At 59.8% G+C, this 15,381-nt stretch overlaps 1 protein-coding gene across 1 annotated transcript in view; it reads left to right on the top strand.

Moving 5' to 3' along the window:
• STAB1 (stabilin 1) overlaps window positions 1-15,381 on the top strand; it is a 30,054-nt gene that overhangs the window by 3,993 nt on the left and 10,680 nt on the right. Inside the window, exons 3-32 of the mRNA XM_055273887.2 lie at window positions 2,489-2,625; window positions 2,961-3,076; window positions 3,329-3,414; window positions 3,482-3,551; window positions 3,951-4,046; window positions 4,318-4,428; window positions 4,663-4,859; window positions 5,091-5,221; window positions 5,345-5,472; window positions 5,779-5,867; window positions 6,064-6,201; window positions 6,328-6,468; window positions 6,645-6,707; window positions 6,994-7,107; window positions 7,206-7,259; window positions 7,483-7,563; window positions 8,003-8,161; window positions 8,922-8,984; window positions 9,243-9,338; window positions 9,585-9,671; window positions 10,562-10,673; window positions 11,450-11,636; window positions 11,723-11,816; window positions 11,930-12,088; window positions 13,231-13,326; window positions 13,916-14,011; window positions 14,171-14,218; window positions 14,403-14,533; window positions 14,706-14,817; window positions 15,282-15,359. Coding sequence (XP_055129862.2) covers window positions 2,489-2,625; window positions 2,961-3,076; window positions 3,329-3,414; window positions 3,482-3,551; window positions 3,951-4,046; window positions 4,318-4,428; window positions 4,663-4,859; window positions 5,091-5,221; window positions 5,345-5,472; window positions 5,779-5,867; window positions 6,064-6,201; window positions 6,328-6,468; window positions 6,645-6,707; window positions 6,994-7,107; window positions 7,206-7,259; window positions 7,483-7,563; window positions 8,003-8,161; window positions 8,922-8,984; window positions 9,243-9,338; window positions 9,585-9,671; window positions 10,562-10,673; window positions 11,450-11,636; window positions 11,723-11,816; window positions 11,930-12,088; window positions 13,231-13,326; window positions 13,916-14,011; window positions 14,171-14,218; window positions 14,403-14,533; window positions 14,706-14,817; window positions 15,282-15,359 — 3,270 coding nt within the window. The remainder of the gene's footprint in view (window positions 1-2,488; window positions 2,626-2,960; window positions 3,077-3,328; window positions 3,415-3,481; window positions 3,552-3,950; window positions 4,047-4,317; window positions 4,429-4,662; window positions 4,860-5,090; window positions 5,222-5,344; window positions 5,473-5,778; window positions 5,868-6,063; window positions 6,202-6,327; window positions 6,469-6,644; window positions 6,708-6,993; window positions 7,108-7,205; window positions 7,260-7,482; window positions 7,564-8,002; window positions 8,162-8,921; window positions 8,985-9,242; window positions 9,339-9,584; window positions 9,672-10,561; window positions 10,674-11,449; window positions 11,637-11,722; window positions 11,817-11,929; window positions 12,089-13,230; window positions 13,327-13,915; window positions 14,012-14,170; window positions 14,219-14,402; window positions 14,534-14,705; window positions 14,818-15,281; window positions 15,360-15,381) is intronic.

The raw sequence follows: 15,381 nt of genomic DNA, 5'->3' as shown, positions 1-15,381 counted from the left end.
TGTGGGCTCAGACCGCCGATGCTCCTTCCAGGCCACGGGGTGGAGGCAGGGCCCCTCGGCTGTGGTCTCGGAGAAGCACTGATGTGGCAGCAGGCTTACCATTCATCAGCATTTCACACACGTTTACAAACACCCAGGTCCTGTGAGTGAGTGTCCACACCAGGCCCCAAAGCTCCCGCTTCCTAATGGGCCCTAACTCACCCATCACTCCATCTAGCCCTGACTGTCTCAGAGTGCGACCAGCGCAGTCTTACTCAGCCTGAGCCCTTATCCAGAGCTGACCACCATTCCTCCAAGAGCTGGCCCACAGCCAGAATGGTGACTACGCTGGCAGCTTTGCCCAGCTGGCCAGGTGGCTTTGAGGGGAGCCCACCTCCTGCCAAGCCTCTTACCCTGAGCCAGCAGCTGCTCAGCCCTCAAGTTACCCAATTTCCTAGTCACTCCCTGGCTCAGCAAAGGCGAGCCTCGGGATGGGGAACGAGACCACAACATCCCAGCTCCGCCGCTCAACACAGGCTGCTCTGAGCAACTTCCCTGTTTGCAGACCACAGAGGCATGAGCGGAAAAGGCCAAATCACGGTAGCACAGAGGCTCTGGGGCCCTGGTATTTGCCATAAGAAAGTGTCAGGGGCACCATTTCTCCTTTTCTCTTGCTTTGAGAAGCCACACATCTGTAAATTATTCCAGGAAAGGGATGTTCTGGGGTCACTCCCTTTGGACCACAGTGTGGTCAGCATTTTTCAAGATGAGAACATCTCCGCTTCTCTGGGCCAGGCCCAAAGCCTCCCAAACACCTCCCCTCCACCCTATGCCCCTTCCCTATGCCCCTTCCCTGTGCCCCTTCCTCCCACTAGAACTGGGAGTTTAGCTTCACGCCTCCTGGGTTCAGTGCTGAAGGTTGCTGGGACTTTGTTGCCGTAGAAGGCTGGTGGACTTCCAGGAGCTATGGCAGGCCAGTGAATGGGACTCCAGGCCTAGGGCTTTTGTCAGCATCCTTGTGCCCATGCTGTGGTGGCAGGCTGGACTCCTCCCATCTTCCATGCCCCACCCAGTTGCTGAGACCTTCTCCCATTTCATCTCACCACCCCAAGCCCTCTCAAATATCTCCCAATCCATTTCCACTGTCCCTGCCTTGGCCCAGGCCACCTTCGGGTAATGATGGCCTCTTTCCCACCTACACCTGCCCCCGCGACTCTATTCTCCATGCAGCAGCCAGAGGGCCAATTTAAAACAAACTGGCCAGGCACAGTGGCACATGCCTGTAGTCCCAGCTACTCAGGAGGCTGAGGCAGGAGGATCGCCTAAGCCCAGGAGTTCAAGATTACAGTGAGCTAGGGTCACACCACTGCACTCCAGCCAGGGCGACACAGTGAGACCCTTTCTCAAAGACAAAAAACCATAAACTGAGTCATGGGGCTGCCCCAGACTCTGCCTCACCCAGGTTTACGGAGCTCCTGCACCCCAGCTGCCAGCCCCTCTCTAGCCTCCCCTCGGGCCACTGCCTGCCTTGTCACACGTTTGTTTTTACTTCTTTCTGCTCCCGGCCTTTGCTTCTGCTGTCCCCTAGGCCAGGAGCACTGTCCTTGACCAACTCTTATGCATCCTTCAGGTCCCAAGTCAATGACCACCTCCCTCAGGAAACCACCTGGGGACCCAGCCAGGATGCCCTGGGTTTCCTCAGAGGCTGGCATGGCCTGTTGTCTCCTGTGACTGCCCAGCCCAAACACATGCAGACCAGAGCCCCTGCACACAGCTGCTCACGTGAGCCCAGCCTGTCAGGGCCGGGGCCCTTAGTCTCTGACCCCTGGGAAGCGGAGAAAGCCCTCGCGCTTGGTTAGAGAGGGTCATTTGGTAGCAACGTGGGAAAATGCTCAGAGCAGAGTGGTGGCTGGAGGTCCAGCCCCACGGTGCATGACTGGAGCCGGCATCGTGCCTGTGCCCATGAGTTGAGGATGGAGTCACCGTGTCCTTCCAAGACAGCATCAGCTCTGTCATTTATTGTTTCTTTATCTTTAAACAAAAGGCAAAAGTGAGCACTAGGCTGGGAGTCTGGGTTTAGTCCCTGGTTCACACCCTGTTCCTGGATGAGATTGGGCAGCAGCCATGTCCTGGGCTTCAGTTTCCTCACCTGAAATGGGCTGGGGGGAGCAACGTGGCTAGATTCTCTAGTGTCAGAGGGTGTGGACTCAGAGCCTTCTGGGCCGGGCACATAAGGACTCGATGTGACATTAACAACGTGTAACAGACAGGTTTCACAGGGCCTTCCCCATCTGCACTGCATTCCCACTGAGTGCCCCCAGGGCATTCTGTGAACCATTCTGTGGACCCCCATAGAACTCAGCTCCTCGCCCAGAACCCTCTGCTTACTCTGACCCCTGAGCAGATGGGAAGTGGCAGCTGGAGGGGTGTGAGCCCTTCCAGCACTGAGGACAGGGCCGGGGCTGGGCGTGGGGTCCAGGCCCCTGACCACACCCTGCCTGTGGCCCAGGTGCTGTTCAAAGGCTGTGATGTGAAAACCACGTTTGTCACTCACGTACCCTGCACCTCGTGCGCAGCCATCAAGAAGCAGACGTGTCCCTCAGGCTGGCTGCGGGAGCTCCCGGATCAGATAACCCAGGACTGCCGGTGCGGGCCACCCCCGTCCTCGCCTGTGTCCAGGAGCATCCTGTGGGGTGGCAGGGACTCAGGGAGCCTGACAGGCCCACAAAATGGGGAGAAGCACTCACTTATCCATGCCCCTGTGGCCCCTCCTGGGTGGCAGAGATAGGCGGGGAGGAAGGGGTAAAGGCAAGGGGCAGGAGGGGTTTATGGGGCACCTGCTATGTGCTAGGCCCTGTGCTCAGCTCTGGGCCAGGCAGAGCGGGGAGGTGGGTGGGAGCCCCGGAAGCCAATGTGGGGAGGCTGGGTGGGGGCTGTGCATGGGAGCCTTTTCCATCACCCTGCCCACCCTCTGCCCCCAGCTACGAAGTACAGCTGGGGGGCTCTATGGTGTCCATGAGTGGCTGCAGACGGAAGTGCCGGAAGCAAGTGGTGCAGAAGGCCTGCTGCCCTGGCTACTGGGGTTCCCGGTGCTATGGTATGGGAGAAAGGGGGCCCCCGCCTTGCTCCTCTCACCTAGCCCCAGCTCTGGGCAAGCCCTCTGCAGGAGCCACCTGCATTCTCCTTCAACTTGTTCGTGTAGTAAACACACACCGAGCGCCTCCAAGGCTCAGTCCCCTCGCTCTTGTGGCCCTGGGGGAGGGGCCGAGTCTGGGGTTGGCCAGAGCTGCTGGGATCAGGGTAAGCGCAGGGTTCTGGGCACAGAGCTGAGTTCTGTGGGGGTCCACAGAATGCCCTGGGGGCGCTGAGACCCCATGCAATGGCCACGGGACCTGCTTGGATGGCATGGACAGGAATGGGACCTGTGTGTGCCAGGTAAGGACTGGGCAGGGTGGGGTGGAGGCTCAGAAGGGCCACGCTGACTTGGTGCATCCACCACCAGGAAAACTTCCGCGGTTCAGCCTGCCAGGAGTGCCAAGACCCCAACCGGTTCGGGCCTGACTGCCAATCGGGTGAGTGCTTACAAGGCAAGAGGGCACGGCCAGCGTCCACCTGGGGGCCCACGCGGATGCAGTCCCTACAACCAGCTCCCACCTGTCCCTTCAGCCTCTGTCCCAGCCCCTCAGATTTGCACATCCCTTTCAGGAACGTGTGCTTTATCACACCTCCAGCCCTTTGCACATGCTATTCCCCTGAGAGGCCTTCTCCAGGAAGCCCTCTGTAAGCCCCAGGCCGGGCCAGTGCCTTCTGTGATCTCCTACCACCCCTGTGGTCCTGCATCACAGCTCTGTGCTCTTAAGGTTGTACCTGTCTGAGCTGAGTTCTAAAAATACAGAGAGCAGGGACCCGACGTCCCAGTGTATGCCTGGGAGAGGCTGGGGTCCCATCTGTCTCTGTGTGTCCCCTCTCAGTGTGCAGCTGTGTGCACGGCGTGTGCAACCATGGGCCACGTGGGGATGGAAGCTGCCTGTGCTTTGCTGGATACACTGGCCCCCACTGTGATCAAGGTGAGCAGTGCCACTGGGATAGCCTAGGGCAGCAGGTCCCTGTGGCCAGAGCAAAAGAGACCGACTGGGTGAGGATGGGGCCTGAACCTCAGCAGGACCTCTGCCTGGAGCCTAGTTGGGGAAGGAGTGTCATCTGAGACCTCCACTGTCCAGAGGCCCAGGAAGGGCAGGGCCCTACTCCAAGTCACACAGAACAGGCAGGGCCCCTTTGCCCCTGTGTTCCTCCCCAGCCTGGGCTTGGGCTCATCAGTGCTCTCTCCACTCTGCTCAGAGCTGCCCGTCTGCCAGGAGCTGCGCTGTCCCCAGAACACCCAGTGCTCCGCAGAGGCTCCCAGCTGCAGGTGCCTGCCTGGCTACACGCAGCAGGGCAGTGAATGCCGAGGTGAGCCTGGACTCGGAGGCCAGGGACTTCAGCTCAGGGCAGGCAGGGGCTGGGAGAGCATCCTTTAACCCAGCAAGTGCAACGTAATTCACAAGGAGGGAGAGCCATCCCTAAGGGGAGCCTATCTTCAAGGCCTAGGTCACCCTGCTGGCCCCAGCCTTCCTGGTGAAAGCTGTGGCGGAGACAGGGCTCCTGGGTGCTTGGCTCACCTGGGCTCTCTCTCTGCCCTGGCAGCCCCCAACCCCTGCTGGCCATCACCCTGCTCACTGCTGGCCCAGTGCTCGGTGAGCCCCAAGGGGCAGGCTCAGTGTCACTGCCCCGAGAACTACCATGGCGATGGGATGGTGTGTCTGCCCAAGGACCCATGCACTGACAACCTCGGTGGCTGCCCCAGCAACTCTACCTTGTGTGTGTACCAGAAGCCGGGCCAGGTGAGCCAGGGTCCCAGGCTGGAACTGTCCCCACAGTGCACCCACACACTGGCTGTGGGACCCTGGGCAAGTCACAGGCCTTCTGGTAGCCTCAGTTTCCCCATTTGTAAAATGGGGAGAGGATAACGATCCTCTTCGGGGAGGGGCTGAGCAGGGCTCTATGGGTAGGCAAGACACCAGTGGTTCTTGGGGTTGGACGTGGTGTTCCCCTCCTGCCCTGTTGGGGGCCAGGCCTTCTGCACCTGCCGGCCAGGCCTGGTCAGCATCAACGGCAACGCCTCTGCGGGCTGCTTCGCCTTCTGCTCCCCCTTCTCCTGTGACCGGTCTGCCACCTGCCAGGTGACTGCTGATGGGAAGACCAGGTGAGCACAGGGGCCTGGGAGCAGAGACAGTGGGTTGGGCAAGCGTGCCCCCTGTGGGGAGGTGTCGGGGGGGCGGGGGAGGGCCTCAGCCTCTGCCCTGACTGGCTCTCCCTGGGCCCCCAGCTGTGTGTGCAGGGAGAGCGAGGTGGGGGATGGGCGTGCCTGCTACGGACACCTGCTCCACGAAGTGCAGAAGGCCACGCAGACAGGCCGGGTGTTCCTGCAGCTGAGGGTTGCCGTGGCCATGATGGGTGCGTGACCCCACTGCTTGCCCACGACCCGACCCCTCACCCCCAGCACAGCTGGCAGGGAGGGAGGGGCTGCCTCTGCAGATTCCGGTTTCTCTGCCCCAGGGCTGTGGGAACAAACAGTGGGCTATGGGGGGTGCATGCAGGGGGTGGGAGCTGCTCTCCAACCTCAAGGCCCCCATCTACCCTAAATCTAGGGCGAATACCCCCACCCCAACTCCCCCACACCAGGTCTGATGCCCGAAGGTCTTCTGAGACCCCCAGGGTCTCCCCAGCTCCCTTCTGATGCTCCCTCGCCCTGCCCCCCAGACCAGGGCTGCCGGGAGATCCTTACCACAGCGGGCCCTTTCACCGTGCTGGTGCCATCCGTCTCCTCCTTCTCCTCCAGGACCATGAATGTAAGCCCCTCCCCATGGTGGAGCTGGCCACCGGCCCTCACCTCCTCCCCTGGATGCGTCCCCAGTCTTCAGGGCCTGAGAACCTGGAAGGCATTAGGGCCTGGGAGGCATCCTGTCCCCTCCATCGCTTGGGTAGAGGTGGTGTGAAGAGGACGGGCTCCCCTGGCTCACTTTGCTCCCCGCCTTGCGTCTGCAGGCATCCCTTGCCCAGCAGCTCTGCAGACAGCACATCATCGCAGGGCAGCATATCCTGGAGGACACAAGGACCCAACAAACACGAAGGTGGTGGACGCTGGCCGGGCAGGAGATCACCGTCACCTTCAACCAATTCACGGTGAGGGAGGAGCCTCAGCCTGGGGACAAGAGGAGTCACAGCCTGGCAAGGGTGTGCAGGTGGGAGGGAGTCTCGGGACGGGGGGCTGGCATATGGGATCTGGCCAGACCTCTTGTGTCTCACCAGAAATACTCCTACAAGTACAAAGACCAGCCCCAGCAGACGTTCAACATCTACAAGGCCAACAACATAGCAGCCAATGGCGTCTTCCACGTGGTCACTGGCCTGCGGTGGCAGGCCCCCTCTGGGACCCCTGGGGATCCCAAGGTGAGCCAGCATCCTCCCCTCCCCTCACCTGTGCTGCTGGGTAACCTCAGACCCCTGCAGAGAGCAGTGAGTGGGCAGGAGCCATTCTGCTCGGGGCTGGAGCACAGCTTCTCCCCGCTGGGCTGAAGCAGCCTCACCCCCTTCCCTGGGGCCCTCACACTCATCCCTCCTTACAGAGAACTATCGGACAGATCCTTGCCTCTACCGAGGCCTTCAGCCGCTTTGAAACCATCCTGGAGGTAAGCTCGGGGGAGGGGTCCTAGCCCATGTGGGCTTCTGGGCTTCTGGGCCAGGACTCATTATCCCAGATTCTGCCCCACAGTGACCTGGGGTTCTGAAGTAGCATGGCCTCTGCCCATGCCCCCGTCCTCAAGCCTGAGGTTCTGTGGTAGCATGGACCCATTGCCCATGTCTCCCACTTACTCAGTGGGAGTTTCCTGCAGGCCAAAGCTGGCAGGGCCCAGGCAGGACTCAGAGGTGGAGGCTGGCCATGCAGCCCCCTGAGCCTCCCTTGCACCGCCACAGAACTGTGGGCTGCCCTCCATCCTGGACGGACCTGGGCCCTTCACAGTCTTTGCCCCAAGCAATGAGGCTGTGGACAGCTTGCGTGACGGCCGCCTGATCTACCTCTTCACAGCGGTAAGCTCAGCGGGAGAAGGGGCTGCGGGTATGGGGGCACCAGGACCTCCACACCCCCCCACAGTTCCTCTGGGAGCCAAACCCTCTCTCCCTGCCAGGGTCTCTCTAAACTGCAGGAGCTGGTGCGGTACCACATCTACAACCACGGCCAGGTGCGAGGTCTTTCTCTGGGGGGCAGCCAGCTTGTACCCAGTGGGCCTGCCTGCAGGTTCTGGACTTCCCCAATGCCCCATCTCTTCTCCATCTCCCCTCCCTTCTCATCTGTTCTGCTATAGCACAGAGTCTAGGGACCAAGGGGGTGGCCGTGAGCCTCCTGGGCATGGCCCCAAGGTGTGGCCAGAGCCCCGCCTAAAGCCACACTGTCCCTTGCCCCAGCTGACTGTTGAGAAGCTCATCTCCAAGGGTCGGATCCTCACCATGGCGAACCAGGTCCTGGCTGTGAACATCTCTGAGGAGGTGAGGTGCACGGACACCTGGGCGGATGGTGTGGCTGGCGGTGACCAGTGCCCACTGGCCCCTCAGCCTTGTGTGCTCTGAGCCCTGTGGTGGGCAGGACACTGCTAGGCCCTGGTGGGGTCATGGGGAAGGAAGCAGGCAGAGATCAAATTCCTCTGCTGGGGCCCAATGAGGGTTAATGGGGAGGACTCCAAAAAGGAGCCTGGAGCACACAGTAGGGCTGCCCCATGTGGTAGAAGCCATGTGGGTAAGGGCCCGGAGCCTGGAGCAGTGTCGTTGGCCAGAGCTGAGGGAGAGGTGGCTGGCATGGCAGGCGGGGCCTTCAGCAGCTCACTGAGCTGCCTGTCTGCTCTAACTGGGCTGCAGGGGTGGAGGCGGGCAGCCCCACTGGGCCAAGGCCAGCTGGGCTGGGGGTTGGCTCAGTGGGTCTCTGCCGCAGGGGCGCATCCTGCTGGGACCCGAGGGGGTCCCGCTGCAGAGGGTAGACGTGATGGCCGCCAATGGCGTGATCCACATGCTGGACGGCATCCTGCTGCCCCCGACCATCCTGCCCATCCTCCCCAAGCACTGCAGCGAGGAGCAGCACAAGATCGTGGCGGTGAGCCTGACCTGCACAGCCAGGGCCCTGCTCACTAACCCCCGTCAGCGCTGGAGCGGCGATCCTCTTCCCAGGGAGAGGCGCTAAGTCAGGGCTGGGCTGACGCCGGCTCTGAGGCCCTGCTGGCAGACTTCCAAGAACTCACCTGTCCTTCCCCCACACTCACCCTCACCAGGACTATGATTCCATCTTTGAGATTTTTTTTTTTTTGAGGTAGGGTCTCGCTCTGTCGCCTAGGCTGGAGTGCAGTGGCGCAATCCCAACTCACTGTAGCCTCCGCATCCTGGGTTCAAGCGATTCTCGTGCCTCAGCCTCCCGAGTAGCTGGGATTACAGGCGTCTGCCAACATGCCTGGCTAATTTTTGTATTTTTAGTAGAGACGGGGTTTCACCATGTTGGCCAGGCTGGTCTCAAACCTCTGACCTCAGGTGATCCGCCCACCTCAGCCTCCCAAAGTGCTGGGATTACAGGCATGAGGCACTGCGCCTGGCCTGAGATAACTCTTGCATCCTCCACTGCTCCATCCCCTTTCACTCACTCTGTGCCTGTCTCTGGCCTCTCTGCTGTTTTCCAGAGACTCTAGCTCTGCCCCGCTCAGGGCCTCTGCCCCTGCTCTCCCCTGCCTGGAACGCCAGTGCTGGGCTTCCTGTGGTTGGCTCTTCTCATCCCTTAATCCCCACTCAATGTTCCCTTCTCTGGGTTTGCCGAGTACATAAACAATGACTAACCCCTCTCCCCATCCTGCCTCTGCCCTGCCCAGGGCTCCTGTGTGGACTGCCAAGCCCTGAACACCAGCACGTGTCCCCCCAACAGTGTGAAGCTGGTGAGCACCCTTTGGCCCAGCTCTCAGGGCCAAACCCTGACTGCCTGTTGAGGTTTCTGCCCTGGGTCACAGGGGTGGGTGGGGGAAGCAGAGGCTAGGAGGCTACATCAGACCTGGAGGCTAAGTGCTTCACAGCCCCACTGGACCAGGGTGGGAGTTCTGGACCCAAGGGGCAGAGGTCCCTTAACCAGGGCTGCCTAGCAAAGGGGCCGGCCCAGAACCCACACCCACTGACTGGCTTTGCATGGCCCACCCCAGGACATCTTCCCCAAGGAGTGTGTCTACATCCATGACCCAACTGGGCTCAATGTGCTAAAGAAGGGCTGTGCCAGCTACTGCAACCAAACCATCATGGTAAGCATGGGCATGGGTGCCCACTCCCAGGTCACCCGGGCACCTGCTGCTCCTCAGGGGTCCCCAAGCTGGGGCTGAGTGGGCTACCTTCCTCAGAGGATGCACTGCAGCCTAACGGTGGAAAAGGGGTCCCAGAGAAACCTTATCCACTCTGTCACTCTGGAGATGGGGCCAGGGAGCAGAGGCAGCCTGGGCAGGGAGGGCATGGCCCCAGATGGCCTCTTGGACCTGCCCTGTCTCTTATAGGAACAAGGCTGCTGCAAAGGTTTTTTCGGGCCTGACTGCACGCAGTGTCCTGGGGGCTTCTCCAACCCCTGCTATGGCAAAGGCAATGTGAGTCCCATCCTCTCCTGGGGTGAGGTATGGGGAAGACAGGGACTCCTTCACCGGTTGGCCAGTGACTGGCTGTGTGTCTGGGCCAAGCCTGCCACTCTCTGGCCTTGGGATCCTCATATCTAGGCAGTGGAAAGTTGGGTCAAATTATTTCTCATATTTTAATTAAAAATAATTAGGCCAGGTGCAATGTCTCACGCCTGTAATCCCAGCACTTTGAGAGGCTCAGGCGGGCAGATCACTTGAGGTCAGGAGTTCAAGACCAGCCTGGTCAACATGGCAAAACCCTGTCTCTACTAAAAATACAAAAATTAGTCTGGTGTCATGGCACACACCTGTAATCCCAGCTACTCAGGAGGCTGAAGCAGGAAAATCACTTGAACCTGGGAGGCGGAGGTTGCAGTGAGCCAAGATCGCCCCACTGCACTCCAGCCTGGGCAACAGAGTGAGATTCCATCCCAAAATAATAATAATAGATAGATAGATAGATAGATATAGATAGATAGATAGATAGATAGATAGATAGATAGATAGATAGATAGATGATAGATAGTTTTGGCATTTATTTCCAAAAAGGCTACTTGGCAGTTTTCTTTTGTGTTCTGTTTTTACCACTTTGTAATATCAGGGTTACTTTAGCACCTGGCTATAGAAGAACACAGGAGTTATGTGTTTCTGGTTTGAGCAAATGTTGCTCATAAAGCCTCCAAGCCCAGGTGCCTTTTAGGGGCTAGGTCTTTGGCGGCATCAGTGATTTTGAAGATCCTTTCCAGGATGAGCTCTCATGGGTAGCAAGAGCTCAGAGCCAGCCCATGAAAGGACGGGGTGTTGGGAGAGGGGATGGAGAGAGTCCCTTTCCCATGACAACCTGCCTTCTGCTCACTCTCTAGTGCAGTGATGGGATCCAGGGCAACGGGGCTTGCCTCTGCTTCCCAGACTACAAGGGCATCGCCTGCCACATCTGCTCCAACCCAAACAAGCATGGAGATCAATGCCAGGAAGGTGAGTGGTCCTGGCTCAGGCCACCTCCTAGGGAGAAAAAAGGTCTGCTTAGAAATGGGTCTGGGGGGCCAGGCGCGGTGGCTCACGCTTGTAATCCCAGCACTTTGGGAGGCCGAGGCGGGCGGATCACGAGGTCAGGAGATCGAGACCACAGTGAAACCCCGTCTCTACTAAAAATACAAAAAAATTAGCCGGGCGTGGTGGCGGCGCCTGTAGTCCCAGCTACTCGGAGAGGCTGAGGCAGGAGAATGGCGTGAACCCGGGAAGCGGAGCTTGCAGTGAGCCGAGGTCGCGCCACTGCGCTCCAGCCTGGGTGACAGAGCGAGACTCCGTCTCAAAAAAAAAAAAAAAAAAAAAAAAGAAATGGGTCTGGGGGCTCTCAAGAGGGGAAATGAAGCCCCAGGAGGAGGGATGAAGGCCAGGGAGAGTGGAGGAAGATTTGAGAACAGAAAGGAGATGCTGTCTGCTTCACCCATGCCAGGAAGGGAACTGTGGCTTAATTTAAAGTATGCGGGACTTAGGTCAGACACACTGAAGAACTTCCTGATGGTGGTGTTGGGATCAGGGCAACTAGAATGGGATAAGTGAAAGCTCAGAATGCCCCCCTCACATTTCATCTGCCTGCCCTTTGAGTCTGAGATAACCTCTGATTTTTCCACCCTGAAGTCAAATCTGTACTGGCTGCCCCACTCCCTATATCCCCCAAACCCATCCTGGCCCCCAGCCGGCCCTGCCTCCTGCTTCTCAGTTTCCCTGCTCCCATCTACTCCCTACAGACTGCGGCTGTGTCCATGGTCTCTGCGACAACCGCCCAGGCAGTGGGGGGGTGTGCCAGCAGGGCACGTGTGCCCCTGGCTTCAGCGGCCGGTTCTGCAATGAGTCCATGGGGGACTGTGGGCCCACAGGGCTGGCCCAGCACTGCCACCTGCATGCCCGCTGTGTTAGCCAGGAGGGTGTTGTCAGGTGAGGACCCACACCTTCTGTCTGCCCCATCCGTGACCTTTCATACCTGAGGCTCACTGGAGCCCCCTCCTTCACCCACCCCCCAGATGTCGCTGTCTTGATGGCTTTGAGGGTGATGGCTTCTCCTGCACACCCAGCAACCCCTGCTCCCACCCGGACCGTGGAGGCTGCTCAGAGAATGTCAGTCCCCTTGCTCCTTCCCTGAAGTTGTGACCCAGAGGCAGGAGGTGGGATGCCCTGGTCCTCTGCCTACGTTCCTGTGTCCCTGAGTTATTTATCCATGGCTCTCATAGGCTGAGTGTGTCCCTGGGTCCCTGGGCACCCACCACTGCACATGCCACAAAGGCTGGAGTGGGGATGGCCGCGTCTGTGTGGCTATTGACGAGTGTGAGCTGGACGTGAGAGGTGGCTGCCACACCGATGCCCTCTGCAGCTATGTGGGCCCCGGGCAGGTGAGGTGCAGCAGAGAAGGGGTGGGGGCCTTGGTTCTGGGGGACTCTCTCCCTGCCCCATCTGACTCCTGGAAAGCAGAGTCAGGTGCTCAGGGTCTGGAACCTCAGGTGCAGATGAGAACCCAGTGCTGACATGCTGAGTAGTAGCATCTGGGATTCGCTCCTTCATCCATCCACGCATTGCTTTCCCAGGTGTTTTCAGGCACCTATTCCACGCTAGTCTCTGTTCTAGACGTAGGGAATGCGATACTGAGCAAAGCAGGAAAAGCCTCTGCCCGTGGGAGTGACCTCCCCAAAACTTTAGCCTCATGGAAATCCAGCCCTGGAGCTTTGCAGTGTCTGAATCTAGTCACGGGAGCTCAGAACCTGGAGCCTTCCATGCGGAGCATTTCAGGACCGGTGAACCAGCGTTTGGACAGGCATTGAAGACTGTCTAACGCGCCAAGTGGGAGGCCAGGCCTGGCTGGTCAGGGTCAGCCTCTGCATGGCCAGGCCTGTGGGGCTCCCTGTCCTCCCAACTCCAAGGTGGTCTCTGGACACCAGCACGTGGGGCCTTAGCAGTAAGAACTGACAGGTGTAAGAGCTGGAGCTCCAAACCCCATTAGGGCCTTAATTCAGAACAGAGGTGTTGAATGAGCCAGTGAGATTCCCCCAACGTGAAAACAAGGGCACCTGAGAGCTGAGGGTTCTCACTGGTCACTCACCTGCAGTGTAGACAAGCCCAGGGGCACTGGCATTTGGTTGGGGGACTAGAGCAGTTGAGTAGTGTGGCAGGGCTGGAGGTGTGATCTAAGCCACTATCCTGGGGCTGGCCTTGGCAGGTACCCACCCACTTGCCACAAGCTGTTGGCCTTAATGGCCCTGGCAGGGCCCCAGGCTCCAAGTGCAGGGGCACCAAGTCTCCATGGACGCTTCTCTGCGAATGCTCTCACCTCTGTGGACTCATCCTGAGAGCCAGTCTCCCCTTAGGGCCTCTGTCTCCCCATCTGGAGCACAGATCTCTGAGAGGAGGGCTGGGAGAAGTTCCTCTGGGGTCTGGGCAGACCTCCCCGGGGGCAGTGACCAGAGAGAGCCAAGTAATGGAGGAAGAAAGGGTTGGATGCTCATCATGAGAAAAGGCCATCTGTTCCTAACCTTTCCAGAGCCGATGCACCTGCAAGCTGGGCTTTGCCGGGGATGGCTACCAGTGCAGCCCCATCGACCCCTGCCGAGCAGGCAATGGCGGCTGCCACGGCCTGGTAAGGGGGTGCAAGGCTCAGAGCCCTGGGGAAGCTTTCTGGGGTGAGCCTGGGCTGCAGCTGTCTCCCTCCCTCCCCATCTCTGGGTGTCTCTCTGTATCCTGTCAGGATTGAGATCTTTCCAAACTTCAAATCCAACCATGTCACTCCTCTCCCCCTTCACCTGCCCCTGCCCAGCCTCCTCTCTCTGTTCCACTCCTGCCTCGCTTCCACTGTCCTTGGCTGCGCTGAGCTCCTCGCCGCCCCCTGCCCTTGCTCCACCCTACCACACGCCTGCCTCTGCGAGCCGCACCTGGGCCTGGCTAGCTCCTCCTGCTCTCAGCTCTGGCTCCTGAGGATACAGGGCCTCCTGGGTGCTCCCACAGCCCTGAGCTCCCTCGCACCCACCTGGCATGGGTAATGCTTGTGTCAAATGCCCAGTGATCCTGGGGAGCGGGGCTAGGCACGCCGAAGGAGTGCCACCAACACAGACTGGGTGGCTGCAGAGCAAAGGGCAGGGGCTGGGGCTGGACAGGCAGAGAGATGGGGGAGGGAGGGGCCCAGCTACCATCTGGTTCTGAATGGAGGCCCTTTCTCACTCCCACCCCAGGCCACCTGCCGGGCAGTGGGGGGAGGTCAGCGGGTCTGCACGTGCCCCCCTGGCTTTGGGGGTGATGGCTTCAGCTGTTATGGAGACATCTTCCGGGTAAGAGGTGCTCAGACTCGTTTTCTGTCTTCCCTGTGCTTGGGGAGGAGCCCTCTCCAGCACCTCAGGTGGGAAAGGGACACTGCTCAGGATCCGTGGTGGGGAAGGGGCTTGAATTTGCCCTTGGTCCTGTGACCTCAGCCTTTTCCCTTCCCTTAGGAGCTGGAGGCAAATGCCCACTTCTCCATCTTCTACCAGTGGTTTAAGGTAGGACAGGGCAGAATGCTGGGATTGAGGGCTCAAATCCAGGAGGCCTGCCTGGATGGAGGAGTGCCATATAACATCTCCAAGAGTGGGAGGTTGGGGGCAGGCCTGGAGCCTAGAGCAGGGGATCTGAAGATGATGGCTGCCTTCCTCACTCCTCCTGCCCCTGCTCCCTGTGTGCGTGCAGAGTGCTGGCATCACGCTTCCTGCTGACCGCCGAGTCACAGCCCTGGTGCCCTCCGAGGCTGCGGTCCGTCAGCTGAGCCCCGAGGACCGAGCTTTCTGGCTGCAGCCAAGGATGCTGCCGAACCTGGTCAGGTGGGGCCGCCATTGCCAGGCTGTGGGAGGGGGCTTCCTTGCGGGACCCAGTCCCTCCCCAGCGAGTCCTTAGCCTGGCAGGTACTCACCCCTTGGGGTGGGCCCAGTCCCAAAGGTCTCTGTAAGTTACACTAACCTGATTCCATGACCCCCCTAAACTGTGCCCTGTCAGGGCCCATTTTCTCCAGGATGCCCTGTTCGAGGAGGAGCTGGCCCGGCTGGATGGGCAGGAAGTGGCCACCCTGAACCCCACCACACGCTGGGAGATTCGCAACATTAGTGGGGTATGTGGTGAACTCTGGGCAGAAAAGGGGACCGGGTGGGGCAGGGGAGGGAGCCTGAGTGGCTGCAGGCTCTCCCACTTCAGAGGCCCCATGGGATGAGATTGGTGTCCCCTTGCCCTGCCCAGAGCCGGGCTCAAAGGACGCATTGCTGATGGGCACTGAGTCGCTGGGCCAGGAGTGACTGCCTGCAGGGGCTCTCTGTCCATCTGAGTCTGCACATGCACACCCGCCCCTCTCACCACGGGCCCTGGGGAGGGTCTGTGTGCCCAGCTGCTGGGTCCTGAGTCTGACTCAGGATCTGAGTCAGCTCCTGGGAGGAGCTGCTGTGCAGAACCCAGCCCGTGGGCCAGCCTGCGGACCACCTGTGGGTGCCTGTGTGCCTGGCAGTCTCTCTGTTGGGGCTGCCCCACCTTTAAGGGTCTATCTGTGCCCACCTGTGGCTAAGCTCTGCTGCTGCCTTCCAGAGGGTCCGGGTGCAGAATGCCAGCGTGGACGTGGCTGACCTCCTTGCGACTAACGGTGTCCTACACATCCTCAGCCAGGTACAGCAGGAGGAGGGTGTGT

The sequence above is a fragment of the Symphalangus syndactylus genome, chromosome 1, assembly GCF_028878055.3.
Source record: "Symphalangus syndactylus isolate Jambi chromosome 1, NHGRI_mSymSyn1-v2.1_pri, whole genome shotgun sequence".
NCBI lineage: Eukaryota > Metazoa > Chordata > Mammalia > Primates > Hylobatidae > Symphalangus > Symphalangus syndactylus.
This window is presented reverse-complemented; position numbering and strand designations above follow the sequence as displayed.